We start from the raw sequence: 14,348 nt of genomic DNA on the forward strand, positions 1-14,348 counted from the left end.
TCACGCCCACCATTTCCCCAAAAACCTTCAATCAAAGTTTTGAAATAGCCATTTTGTTCAACGTAGTTGAAAGTTCTGGAAATTATGTATTTAAGGATGACAAAATCCCCAGAGCCTCAAGGGCAAAGGTTGTAAGTTCTGCCCTGGGGGCATATAAGGTTTTTATAGATAGAGTTGTTGTAAAACATCAAAAGGGACTCATTCAATTCGAAATTGAGAGGACTAGTGCCCTTTGTAATAGTCCAAAGAGAATGGAGGGTAACTAACCCCCCTCTCACACCCACCATTCCTCCAAACACATCAAGTTTTAGAAATTAGGTCTTTGAGGATGACAACCCTTCCCCCACAGCCCTCAGGGCAAGGGTTGTGAGTTATGCCCTGGGGGCATATAAAATTTTTATTGAAAGTTGTGTCGTAGAAACTTCAAAAGGGCTCATTTGATTGGAAATTGAAAGGGTTAGGGCCATTTTTAATAGTTGAAAATGATTGGAGAGCGACTACCGCCCCTCTCACGCCCACCATTTCCCCAAATACATCCAATCAACATTTTGGGATAACCGTGTTGTTCAAAGTTGTTGAAAGTTCTGGAACTACGGTTTTAGAGGATGACAGTCACCCTAACAGACCTTAGGGTAAGGGTTGTAATTTATGCCCTGGGGGCATATAAGGTGCTTATAGAAAGCGTCGTCGTTTCTAAAAAGGCTCATTCGATTGGAAATTGAAAGGCCTAGTGCCTCTTTTAATAGTTGAAAGGGGTTGGAAGGCTTGACATTTTTATAGTAAAGATCGATGTGGGTATAATGTATTATTTTTTGTTGTTGTTGTTGTTTAGACCAGGGCACTTCGTATCGAAGGAGTTGTCGTGGGAACTTCGAAAAGGGCTCATTCGATTGAAAATAGAAAGGGCTGATGCCCGTTTTAATAGTCGAAAGTTATTTGAGGGCAACTAGTCTCCCTTCCACTCCCAACCTCCCACGCCAACCCTCCTATTTCTGCTTTTAAAATTTAACCAAATCAAAATAGCGTAAGTGTATCCGAGCTATCAAGGAAACTAAACAGATTTTTTTGCGAATGGTATCAAGTTTTCCGTTTCAGGTCAAATAGAGGAGGCATGAAACTAAATTAAACAGTAGTATTTGTGTCCAGATTTTTAAGAGGGTGCGTGTTGTTAAAAAACGCTAAAAAATTTTCTCCAGCCTACAAATAGCAGGCCAAACTATAAAGTCTTAAAAAACAAATAACTTTAAAGAATTATTTTATTTTTCTCTAAAAAAACTATGACAGTATAAAAAAAATAGAAATTACTTCAACCAACTTTCCGAACAATAAGTTATTCCGAGAAGAGTAAAGAATTTTATTAAACAAAAAATTAGCAAAAATTAAATCAAATAATCTACCAAGTGTGAAACTACCACAAATCAGTATCGACAAATAAATGAAACCCAAAACGAACAGAAATTACAATAACTAACCGAATCAAACTCAAAACGAAGTTGGGCGCAAAACCCCTATGCCTTCCCAAGGCCAGAACAAAACTTGCACTTTACTGAAAAAAATACAAATGAATGTGCATTTTCAGTTCAATATACATATACTGATATTTAGTTATTAAAATGCTAATATTATTTGATTTATTAAACTTATAAAAGTAAAAACATTTATATTTTTTCAGTACAGTGCAAATAAGGGGGGGGGGGGGGGGTAATAAGAAACCTCATCCAAAAAAGAATTCCAAAAATTATCGTTTTCTCGATATTTACTCTATAAATGCCCTCAGATATTTGCATAATTACTCTATAATTACTCTATAAATGCTACATAATTACTCTATAAATTTTTATAGAGTGCTACATAGTTGTGCTACAACTATGTGCTACAATTGTAGCACTTTATAGAGTGCTACAATTACTCTATAAATGCTACATAATTACTCTATAAATGCCCTCAGATATTTGCCACGCCAGTTCGAGAAAATATTATGGACAATTAATTTTTTTTTTTTTTAATAAAAGTACAAAAAAAGCCATGTTTCAGTGAAAACACCAAAATACTTTTTGTTCAGAATCTAGCGGGGGGGTAAATAAATCTTTGGATATATTTCTTATAGACTTGCAAATATTGGATGAATAAGAGTAAAAAAGATTTAATAAAAAATGATTTTATGAAACATATCAAATTTGCAAATTATGCAGAATATCAATTTTGCCATCTCAAAGAATAGCTAAAATCAGCGTAAAATTAGTGAAAAAACTTTGATCTGACCAAAATAACAAAAAAGCAAAATTTAAGACAGCTTTTACTGATGAGCAACCATGGACCACACAAATGAGCCACAACAAAATGGGCTACACATTATAGGGTGACCCACCTTTACAAGCATGACATAACCTATAGCAGAAATAGACTTTAGAAAAAGGAGCTTACATGGCCTCTACATTTTCTGGTTGATATACTCTATCATGAACGACCTGAAAAGGGTCTGTAGGACTAAGAGGTCGAACTTCAAAGTGGCTGTTTTGCCACTTTAGGTAAGCCACCAGAGCCGTTATTGCTTCTCTGGCTTCGGAATGATGAGGCATAATAGCGAGGCAATGTTGATAGGACAGTAAGGCTTCGTCGTTTTTCTTATCATCCTCATGCCTGCAAAGAGTAAAGTTTTTAATTTTTTTTTTATTCTACGACTACTACCGCTACTACTAAAACTCACCGCAACACCAAGCTAGCTAAAGTCAACACAATTACGCACGCTCCACCTCCATCCTAATCTACTCAAAGTCTGTCTCTTTATATTCTCCCAGAAAGATCACATTTCCTTTAAATCTCTCTTTACGATATCCTTCCACTCCAGCCACAGACAACATGCTTTCTTTTTAGCCTAGACGGTTGGCAAAAAGGACAATCTTTTGTAATCTGTAATCCTTCATCCACCGAACATACCCTGGCCATTTAAACCTTTCTCTCAATATAGCCCTAGAAAGTGAGACTGAACCATATTTTTCGTAAGGCCTACTCTTTGAAACATGTTTGAAGTATGTTTGAAATATGTTTGAAATAGTTGAAATATGTTTGAAATATGAAAAATACTGTTTCAGTCAGTCGGATACCAGTGGTACCCAAAACAATCCATAGACAGTTTCACTGGAAAACATCTACCAAATCTTCCTCCGTTTTTCGGAGCCCCCCATGCTTCCAAACCATATTTGACAAGTGCCATCACTGTAGCTTCCAGTATTCTAATCTTAGTTTACAGACTTATCTTCCAATTCTTCCAAACTTTTTTTTTTGGTTCGATGTACCTAAGCAACAATTACAAATATTATGATAATATTATTATATTAACATTATTATATTATATTAATAAATATTATGTTAAATAATAGTTAAATATTATGTGATAATTACAAGATGCCAAGATTTCACTATCATCAGCCATTAATAATCAGATTCATCTGATTGGCTAGTAGTGACTAGTTTTGACAGAAACTTTTCACCTTATACCACTAATACTAACAACTCACTGCAGCAACAAGCCACCTAAGACGAACACAGCTGTGCAGGCTCCTTCTCCACCCCTTCTCCACCCCAATATACTCAAAGATTCACTCTTCATACCCCCCCCCCCCAAAAAAATGTAGATTTTCTTAGGCCTCTGCCCACTCCCTTCTCGGATTTTAGCCCTAGAAAGCGGGATAGAACCGCATTTTCACATGCCTTCTTGTTACTATTCCCTTATTGTTACTTGCTCATACTATTGGACCTTATAGTTAAACTCGTATGCTTATATAGGCGCGATGCAATAGAACACAGCCTTTCGGAGGCCAAGTGTCCAAGTTTTTATACAGATATGGATCTCGTTCACAAAATAGCTTTAGATAAAAATATACTAATATATTTATAATAAAATATAATATAATTATATTTACTGGCATATATCTGAATACATTGTAATGAATCAAATGACAGCACTTGCTGTTACCGCTCAGGTCAGTACTTTTAACCAAGTAATTTTAGAGAAAGTTTTCTCCTTTTTTTCTCGTTTTATTTTAAGGGGGGAGAACTTTAAGGGATATAAACAAAGGATATAAAAATATATTACACATTACCTTAGATAAGCGGCTCTCAAATAAAGGTCCGCATATTTTTGTTTTATTTTCTATATTCTTAGATTATATCTTTACATTAATAGCATGTACCATTTCTTGGGATTGAAACGTAGGCATGAATTAATTGTCAAATGTAAAAAATATTTCTGGGGGGAAGCAGAGATAAGAAAATATAGAAAAAGGGCAACCAAGCGAGAAACACAAGAAACTATATGTCGAAACACAAGAAATTAAATAAAAATTTAATTATAAAAATGCTAAAAAATAACTTTAAACAGTTCAAAAATACTGACTTATATCATTTCTAAAAGCCCTTCGCATTATTTTACTCTCTCTCCCAAAATCTGTAAATATATAGCCCAATTTATATACTCTCCAAGTGCTATCTCGTTTCTTGATTTTGTCGATGTTGCTTCTTGCCGTTAAATCTATTAGAAGAAAAGAGTAACGTACGGCAAAATGCATGGAATATATATAATTTGGGTTAAATATTTGCATATTACAGGGGGGGGGTACAGTAAAGTGAAGAACTTTTAGGAATAATATAATTAAGTATTTTATAATTTTAAAAAAATATTTTCAAAATTTTATAGTGCTCCCTTCTGAGTAAGAGTTATATGTCTCACAAACATGGGGGAGGGGGGCAAGACATACAAAAATTAAAATTCCAACAATTTTTTAGTCAATTGAGCACTTTAATATTAGTGTAAAAATGTAAAATAAATGGCATTTAATTTCAGATATCAGAAAAAATTAGGTCACCGCACTGTCCATTTGATCCAATCATTTTTTCTTTTTTATCAAGACCTCATGGATTGCAGAATAGATAAATGTGATGACCTTAACATATGTACGGTCATTGATTAGAAAGTTTTTAGACTAAACTTGTAATTTGAAGACGACAGAACCTGTAAGCAATCACGGTGAGCCTACTTTAAATTAGCGAAAAAAATGGAGTTCACAGTGAACGTTCTATTAAGAGATATTTTTGGGAACTTATGAAAACAGCTCTTTTTTCTGCAAAATCTATAAATAACCAAACTGTGTGTTTACAAGCTATTTTGATAGACCTCCTTCAAATGAGTCCCCTTCTGAATGAATACACGGATTCTAACTGTTTTCATATTTCTGGAGGCATTCCTAAAAATTGCCGTTCGTAAGGGTGCGAAACTTGATGCGCATGTCGTTAATTGAGTCCAATCTCCTCCCTTTAGTGACAATTTCAATTTAGGAAACCGGCTGATTTTGTTAGGGGACAAACTAAAGGAACTGAGCGGTTGTTGAAGCACAGGAGTATTGACTTTTGGCTAGAAAAACCTGGATCCGGAACGAAAAATGCAAGGTTGCATTGACATGGCGAAGAATACAATTCATTTCTTTCCAGAAGGCGTGCCTTTTTCTCCGAAAGATATTGCACAAACGTTGAACAACATTTAGGTAGCATACCATGAATTCTTTCTACTCCCTAGGGGCAAATAAAAGTTAAAAATAGGGATAAGTCCTTTTATTAGAGTGAAAACGAAATGTTGCTGAATTTGCAGTTATACACTTGCAATTGGAAGAAGAAGTTTGTGCCGCCTTCAATAAAAATTCAACTTACATTATGGCAATATTAAAGGACTTAAGTTAATGAACGTTAAAATAACGAGTAATATAATAAAATACCGAGTAATAAAATAACGTTAAAATAACGAGTAATAAATAAATGAACGTTAAAATAACGAGTAATAAATAAATGAACGTTAAAAGTTAAAATAACGAATGGACCCTGTTAATGAACCCTCTCAGTCAATGAACCGGAAACTACCTGTGACCCGGAAGAAATTATTTTATACTGTGTAAATATATTGTTGTTTTAATTGTAACACTTTAATTTATCTGCTGATGACGATCACTAATATATGTGATATTGAGAACTTTTTGTATCTGTTTTCACTGTCTACTGAAAGGACTTATTTTGAACTTGTATTTGTTCGTATTTAAAGGGCAATGTGATCTCCGAAAAGATACCTATTCCCTAGGGGCAAATTCATGATACATGACGCGCATAGAATCGAAAGAGAACCCCAACATTTTTTTCACAAATAATCAGCTCTGTCACGCTTTCTTCGGCCGTGGTGAATCTAGTGTCTTCCACTAAGAAGATCACAGTTAATATAATTATCCAGTAAGCTTATCGCAGATCATTTCTGGTCTTCGTTCTCGGTGCGAACAAAAAGCTCCTCCCACTTCTTCGTGCAGTTATGGATCAGTGTGTTTGCGTCTATCAATGAGAAATGGTCACTAAGTGCATTATTCCTAATAGCGGGTTTCCACTTGTTTCCGATTATTTCGCGTCTGACTTGTCTACCCGTGAAAAGATCTGATGCCGCCTATGTTTCTACGTTCTCTGGAGCACTCGCACCTCGGTCCGGGTTTTTATAATGGGTGAGATAGGGAATGATCATACTGGATAATTATATAAACTGTGAAGAAGATTGACCCTCATTTCCGCACCTTACCACAAACACATGATTTTTTACTTGTTGCAACCCTATTCGAGGATTCTTGGTCCCCTTTGGCTGAACTGAATAGTTCTAGGAAAACCCAGTCGAAGCTGTTCTCATCTGACAATAATTTTGAACTTGCATATTGAACGCATGTTGCAATATTGAGCGAATGCATGAACAAACGCATGTCTACGTATGCGAAATTGGCTAGCGGAGAAACGTCGGTCCCACCTTCAGTAATCTCCCTAATTGTAAGTCTACAGTACGAACGCACTAAATCATAAACTTTCACACTGTTTTAGCCGGGCTTTCTATATGAAAGGCTGGTTGGACCTGTAATCATCCTCGACTGCCTTGCGGCCCGAAGCAGATTTCCCAGTTTTAAAACGAGATTTCATAAAAACAATTTGGTGCAAATTTTCATCCCGCCCTCAACAGGTTGCCATGCACTACTGATCAAAGAAATCTCAGTGTGCGTTTCAACATATGTCAGGTACACAGGTACACATGGTTAAGATACCTACAACAGGTTGCCATGGATACTCAACAGGTTGCCATGCACTACTGAACAAAGAAATCTCAGTGTGTGTTTCAACATATGTCAGGTACACAGGTACACGTGGTTAAGATACCTACAACAGGTTGCCATGGATACTCAACAGGTTGCCATGCACTACTGAACAAAGAAATCTCAGTGTGCGTTTCAACATATGTCAGGTACACAGGTACACATGGTTAAGATACCTACAACAGGTTTCCATGGATACTCAACAGGTTGCCATGCACTACTGAACAAAGAAATCTCAGTGTGTGTTTCAACATATGTCAGGTACACAGGTACACGTGGTTAAGATACCTACAACAGGTTGCCATGGATACTCAACAGGTTGCCATGCACTACTGAACAAAGAAATCTCAGTGTGCGTTTCAACATATGTCAGGTACACAGGTACACATGGTTAAGATACCTACAACAGGTTGCCATGGATACTCAACAGGTTGCCATGCACTACTGAACAAAGAAATCTCAGTGTGAATTTCAACATATGTCAGGTACACATTGCTTCCGGGCAATTATATCTACTCCTCCTGACAGAGGCAATTTTAGGGGAAAGACGGATGGGGCACTTGGCGCAGAAATTTTAGGGGCGCAAAATTTACAATCAATAATTTAACGGTGAAAATTTATTTTGCAGATCTTTAAACATTGATTTTTATTAAAATAAAGAGTTAATTAATAAATTGAAAATGATTTTTTTTAACAAATGAAAATTCTGTTAAAACTTGGCCTGAAAATTTTGTGGGAGATAGCAAAGGGGGTATCAATCAAGATTTTGTCCCGGGCGCAAGAGAGGCCAGAACCGCCACTGCCTCCTTAGAAGTCGTGTCACATGTCTTAAAACTTTCCAATCCCAACACGTATATAACTTCTGATGTGTAAAAAAGAACTTTACATTTGAAGTCAGAATATAATGGCGCTCTTTTTAAGTAGGGTAAATGAGACCCCATTACCCCAGTAGGATAATGACTTTACATCCAATCTCGTTTCGTTTACCTAAATTGACAACTTTTAAAGACTGTCATCCGCTGGGTCTTACTCAAAAAAATCTTGCTACCCAGTCATTTAGGTATTTGATCAAATGACTTATCACCCAATTATAACATATATATATATTTACATTTTTATTACCCAATCTTTATATTTACCTTTAACATTATTTACTTACACTTAATAACACTTAAAGTACTATACAGCGTAGACAACGATGAGACTAGGCGGCTCCAGGTTGACCTATCGCTTGCCAGGATCGCAGCTTCTTCCACCGGGATGTGGGTTTGGGTGAGGAATTCATCGGCTTTGTCTTTCCACCTAGTGGGTGGGCGTCCTCTGGGTCGTTTCCATCCGTGTAGGGTCGAAGTCGAATGCGACCCGTGCTGGGGCGTCGCGTGGCATGCGAAGGAGGTGGGCGTACCACCGAACAGTACGCTGGGCGAGCTGCCTCGAGAAAGGATTTTGAGCCGTGCGTGATAGGAGAGTCTGGTTGCTAACGAAGTCAGTCCAGTGAAGTCTTTCGATTCTTCGGAGATGTTTCGTCTGAGCGACATCAACGGCGCTGAGGATATATTTGGAAGCTGGCCACGTCTCCGCTCCAAACAGCAGGACGGTGCTGATGGACTCATTGTAGATGCACATTTTGGTAAGCCAGCTTATGTTTGGCTTTCACCAGGTTCTGCTAAGCCTTCAAACAATTGCTGAAGCTTTTGCTAATCGAAATATAATATCTTTTGTGATCAAGCATGCCTTCAACAGAATAGATCCCAGGTAAGTGAAGTCTTCAACCACATCTACTCGGTTGCTTCCGATGTTGACTTCCTTTACAGTAGAACGGGACACCTAATCATTGTGCCTCTACAATGCTGAATAGTTAGGCTAGTCTCCAACGGATGCTAGTAAAACCGTCAATTTGGCTAGTCAATTTTTTTTTAATGGGAAAATTGAGAAGGAATTAATTAAAAAAAAGCCCAATTAGAAAAAAAGGCAAGATTTGCCCTATTCGGCTACTTTGAGCTGATAATTTCCAATGTTTGGGCTTATCTAATTCAAGAAGTTTGGCAACAATGTATCATATCAGACCATAGAAAGACGAATCTAAACTTGGAAAAAGATTTATTCGTCAGGTAAAAGTCTCGTACTAGCAGGTCATGATATGTGTAAAGCGTTTGACTCTCTGATTCACGCCGCTATGTTGCCGCAAATGCCACAAATTCACTTCATGCCGCAAACTCGGGATAAGTCCTTCCTATATTCATTTGACACGATCTTCTCAGTTGATGCAAAGACCAGCTATGGTCACGTCTAGGTCTAGGTTTTCAATTCGCCATGTTGTTCCGTTAGTTTGGGAGAGTTTGCCAGAGGATTTGAGGAATGTTGGGGGTTTGCAGGATTTTCTTAAGTCGCTAAAGAACAATTGTTTTGATGTGTATATTTTGAATGGATTATTCCACGCCACTTAAGTTTTGTTTTTGAGGAGGGTTTAGTTGCAGCTGAATATGATTATAATTATTATAATTTTGTTGGATTTTGTTTGGAGGTTCTTTGGTTTTCGAGTCCGGTAATTTGAGCTCTAATTATGTTTTTTTTTTGTTTTTTTTTTTTTTTTTTTTTTTTTTTTTTTGTGTTGTTGGGGGGTTTTTTTGGTTGGTTTTTTTTTGTCATGTTTTTTAGGAGGGTTTTCTCCCGCACAAGCATTGCTTCAGGGAATCGATGATGTATATATTTTTTTTTTTAATAAACCCATTGTTGTTGTTGTTATATTAAAGTCCTCAAAAATAAACCTCAAGATTCCTATTGTACTTCTCAGTACCCACCCACTCCCGATATTTTCGTCGGTGTGGAGAAAGCTACCCGTGAAGGTTTTATTTCTTCCCTTTCGCTCTTGAATAATGGAATTCTTGATGCACAATTAGCTGCTCCGTCCTCTTTCATCCTTGCCGGTCTTAATTGCTCATCTGCTATGTAAACAATATCCTGAATTTGAGTTGTCCTATCCAGCGCATTAGCAAGGTTCTTACATCGCTACATCCCTAGTATGTGAAGCTTGACCTCGAGTTCAATACCCGAAAGGCGAAAATCGTCCCCGAATGTCAAAAGTCTTTCAATACCCGGAAGTCAGGAGTCTTTCAATACCCTGAAGTCAGAAGTTTCCCCCGAATGTCAGAAGTCTTCAATACCCAAAAGTCAGAAGTCTTTCAATACCAGAAAGTCAGAAGTCTTTCAATACCCGAAAATCAGAAGTCTTCCCCGAATGTTAGAAGTCTTCAATACCCAGAAGTCGGAAATCTTTCAATACCCAAAAGTCAGAAGTCTCTCAATACCCAAAAGTCAGAAGTCTTCCAATACCCAATGTCAGAAGTCTTCCCTGAATGTCAGAAGTCTTTAAATACCCAAAAGTGAGAAGTCTTTCAATACCCGAAAGGCAGAAGTCTTCCTTGAATGTCAGGAGTCTTTCAATACCCGAAAGTGAGAAGCCTTTCAATACCCGAGAGTCAGAAGTCTTTCAATACCCGAAAGTCAAAAGTCCTCCCCGAACGCCAGAAGTTTTTCAATAACCAAAAATCAGAAATTTTCCCCGAATGTCAGAAGTCTACAATACGCGAAAGTCGGAAGTCTTTCAATTCTCGAAAGTCAGAAATCTTTTAATACCCGAAAGTACGAAGTCTCAATACCCGAAAGTCGGAAGTCTTTCAATATCCGAAAGTCATAATCCTTCAATACCTGAAAGTCAAAAGTCTTTCAATACCCGAAAATCAGAAGTTTTCCCCGAATGTTAGAAGTCTTCAATACCCAGAAGTCGGAAATCTTTCAATACCCAAAAGTCAGAAGTCTCCAATACCCAAAAGTCAGAAGTCTTTCAATACGCAATGTCAGAAGTCTTCCCTGAATGTCAGAAGTCTTTAAATACCCAAAAGTGAGAAGTCTTTCAATACCCGAAAGGCAGAAGTCTTCCTTGAATGTCAGGAGTCTTTCAATACCCGAAAGTGAGAAGCCTTTCAATACCCGAGAGTCAGAAGTCTTTCAATACCCGAAAGTCAAAAGTCCTCCCCGAACGCCAGAAGTTTTTCAATAACCAAAAATCAGAAATCTTCCCCGAATGTCAGAAGTCTACAATACGCGAAAGTCGGAAGTCTTTCAATTCTCGAAAGTCAGAAATCTTTTAATACCCGAAAGTCAGAAGTCTCAATACCCGAAAGTCGGAAGTCTTTCAATATCCGAAAGTAATAATCCTTCAATACCTGAAAGTCAAAAGTCTTTCAATACCCTAATGTCAGAAGTCTTCAATAACCAAAATTCAAAAGTCATTTCTTCAACTGGAAGCAAGAGCCACAAGCTGACCTTCCTCTTGAGAACTGCAAGATCAAGCCAGCCAATCACTTTATTTACCTGGTTCTACCAATTGGCTCGTCGATAAAGCTTATACAACAACTCCTAATAACTCACATTAAACGTTCAGTCCGAATGTATTATGTATTTTTGTCACGAACAAGAATACGCTTCAGCCGCCGTCTTCTTTCGAAACTTTTTAATTCCGTCCCTTTACCGCACTTCCAATCCATTGCATCTTTTTGGAAATTATTCACAAATTCAGACAAGTGAAAACTTCGGTCTTCTTTCGTTTCATAGAACATCTTTGACGATTCCCCATATGAGCCCACAATTCAAATCTTGTTTGAAGTTTAGACATTACTGACCCCTTTACTGCCATTGATCAGCAAACTTCTATGCATAATTCTCGTTAATCAAAACCGAATAATCTATGGACATCAGTACAGACAGAGTAATCTGTTGAAGTAGTGATATATTTTGAAGTGTTTATTTTTTGTATTTTTATTCTTTTGTTCTTTTTTTTATTATTTATGCTCTCTCTTCTTGTTTTCTATATGACGGGTTTTCAAATAAATAAATAGATAAATATATAGCTACTATACAACACAAGCTTTATTCTATAATACTTTCTGTTTCCCTCGAGTGTCAAGGGATTGTCGCACAGACCAATTTACTATATTCTACACCACTAGACACTCTAAAACTTAGTTAACTCCTACTATAGTCATCAGTTCTATTTTTTATACTAAAATCTCCAACAACTGTAGTGTTATTATACAAGAATGGCTATATTCTATAAAACTTACTGTTTTCCTTGAGCGCAAAGGGTTTCAGCGAGGTACTTCTGAGCATTGGCATGAAAAGGATTTTCTTTCAAAGCAGTCATGAAATCTTCAACTGCCTTATCGAAATTTGCGTGATTTGCATACCTAGAAATTCATTCCCTTATTCAATTTATTTAATAGTAAATAATAAATGGCAAAAAAAAGCATATTGAGCATGGTTTATATTCCGGAAAATGGGACAAAAATACTAACAAACATGGGACAATTACAAACGTAATTAAATCAGGGTTGCCAAAACATTTTGGGATTGAAATGTCAAAATAAACGAAAAGGGGATACTTTTAATGTCCTTCCGAAGAACTGACAGGTTGACTGGACTCCTATCCAAATTTAAGGCCTCTATTTCGAGCTTCTAACGAACAAATAAACGTTGAAATGGGGAGAAGTTCATTTATTAGACAGTGGAAACAGATACAAAGTCTGGATATTTTGATCACATATACAGCGATCGTCATCAACAGATATATTAAAGCAATGAAATTAAGACTAACATATTTATACAGAACAGAATAATTACTTCCCATTCATTCATTAGAATTGACTGAGAGATTTCAATAACAAGGTTTATCCAGTCTTGAGTTGTAAATTTTCTTCTTTAACATTACCTAAATAAATTCAATAACATTTCTTTTAAAATTACAAGACAAAAAAGATTTGGCCACCTTCATTAGAAATTAATTAAAAAAAACAAGTTTTCTCAAGTAAGAAACAACATTAAAACTGAAAACAAACAGAGATTATTATGTATAGGGGGATTGCCCCCTCCTCAACACCTCGCGCTTTACGTTACTTTCAAAAAAGCTTCTTATAGTACTAATTAAACAAACCTTGTGTTTCAGGAGTCATTCTTAAATAAAATGGGACAAAATTCAGATTTTAGCGTAAAGAGCCAGGTGTTGAGGAGGAGCAACCCCCTCATATACGCCATAATTTCTGTTAATTTTAAGTTTTGATGTTGCTTCTTACTTTCAGTTGAAAAGACCTTTTTTTTATTTAATCTCTGATCGTTTTTTAAATAATGCCAGGAAATCTGACTCAACCTCCACGGAAAATTCCTTCCTCCCCAAGAAAATATCCTCTAGACAATTCAATCCTGGTGAAAAGTTACCACGGACAATTACCCTTGACATTTCTACGCATAAAATTGAATCGGCAAAGAGAAAACAAGACAAGAAGAATTTCGCATAGAAATCCTGGCAAATTCCTCCAGTGAAGAATCCCCCATCAGAAAATCCCCCCGACCTAAAAATGAATGCATACTTCCCAATAAAAAAATACTATACGTAAGCAATGGGATTTTTTATAGCTTAAAACCTTTACCCAGGGGCTGTGGGGGGTAATGATATCTCCAAAGGCATAATTATTCGGCCTTTAAACTATAATGAACAAAATGGTTATCTCAAAATTTTGATCAGACGATTTTGAGAAATAAAGGGAGTGGCAGGGGGCCTAGTTGCCCTCCAATCTTTTTGGTCTATAGTAAAGGCCATACGGCTCCAATGTTTTATTATTTATTTATTATTATTATTTTTATTCCCAGAGGCACTTCATATGGAAGGGGTCGTCGTATTAACTTCAAAGAGGGCTTATCCAATTGGAAATCGAGAGTTTTAGTGTCCTTTTTAAGGGTCAAAAGTGATTGGATGGCAACTAACACCCTTTCCACGCCCACCATTTCCCAAAAACATCCAACCAAAATTTTGAGATAGCCATTTTATTCTACGTAGTTGATTTCCAGATAGGAATTAAGTTTTTGAGCAGGACATTCCCCCCACAAACCTCAGGGCAAGGGTTGTAAGTTATGCCCTCGGGGCATATAAGCTTTTTATCGAAAGTTTTGTCGTAGAAACTTTAAAAAGGGCTCATTTCATTGGAAATTCAAAGGGCTAGTGCCCTTTTTAATAGTCAAAAGTTATTGGAGGGCAACTAACCTTTCTCTCACGTCCACCTTTTCCCGAAACACATCCAATCAAAATTTTGAGATAGCCATTTTGTTCAACGTAGTTGAAAATTCTAGAAATTACGT

At 36.7% G+C, this 14,348-nt stretch overlaps 1 protein-coding gene across 3 annotated transcripts in view; it reads right to left on the minus strand.

The window, feature by feature from the left end:
• The window catches only part of LOC148941663 (uncharacterized), a 221,190-nt gene that overhangs the window by 121,625 nt on the left and 85,217 nt on the right, over window positions 1-14,348 (minus strand). For all 3 annotated transcript variants that reach the window (XM_089104430.1, XM_089104429.1, XM_089104428.1), the window contains exons 9-10: window positions 12,284-12,406; window positions 2,425-2,640 (exon numbers count right to left, since the gene is read on the minus strand). In XM_089104430.1, the coding sequence (XP_088960556.1) occupies window positions 2,425-2,640; window positions 12,284-12,406 (339 nt within the window). The remainder of the gene's footprint in view (window positions 1-2,424; window positions 2,641-12,283; window positions 12,407-14,348) is intronic.

The sequence above is a fragment of the Artemia sp. Qi Xiang Cuo genome, chromosome 18 (assembly GCF_049724085.1).
Source record: "Artemia sp. Qi Xiang Cuo chromosome 18, ASM4972408v1, whole genome shotgun sequence".
NCBI lineage: Eukaryota > Metazoa > Arthropoda > Branchiopoda > Anostraca > Artemiidae > Artemia > Artemia sp. Qi Xiang Cuo.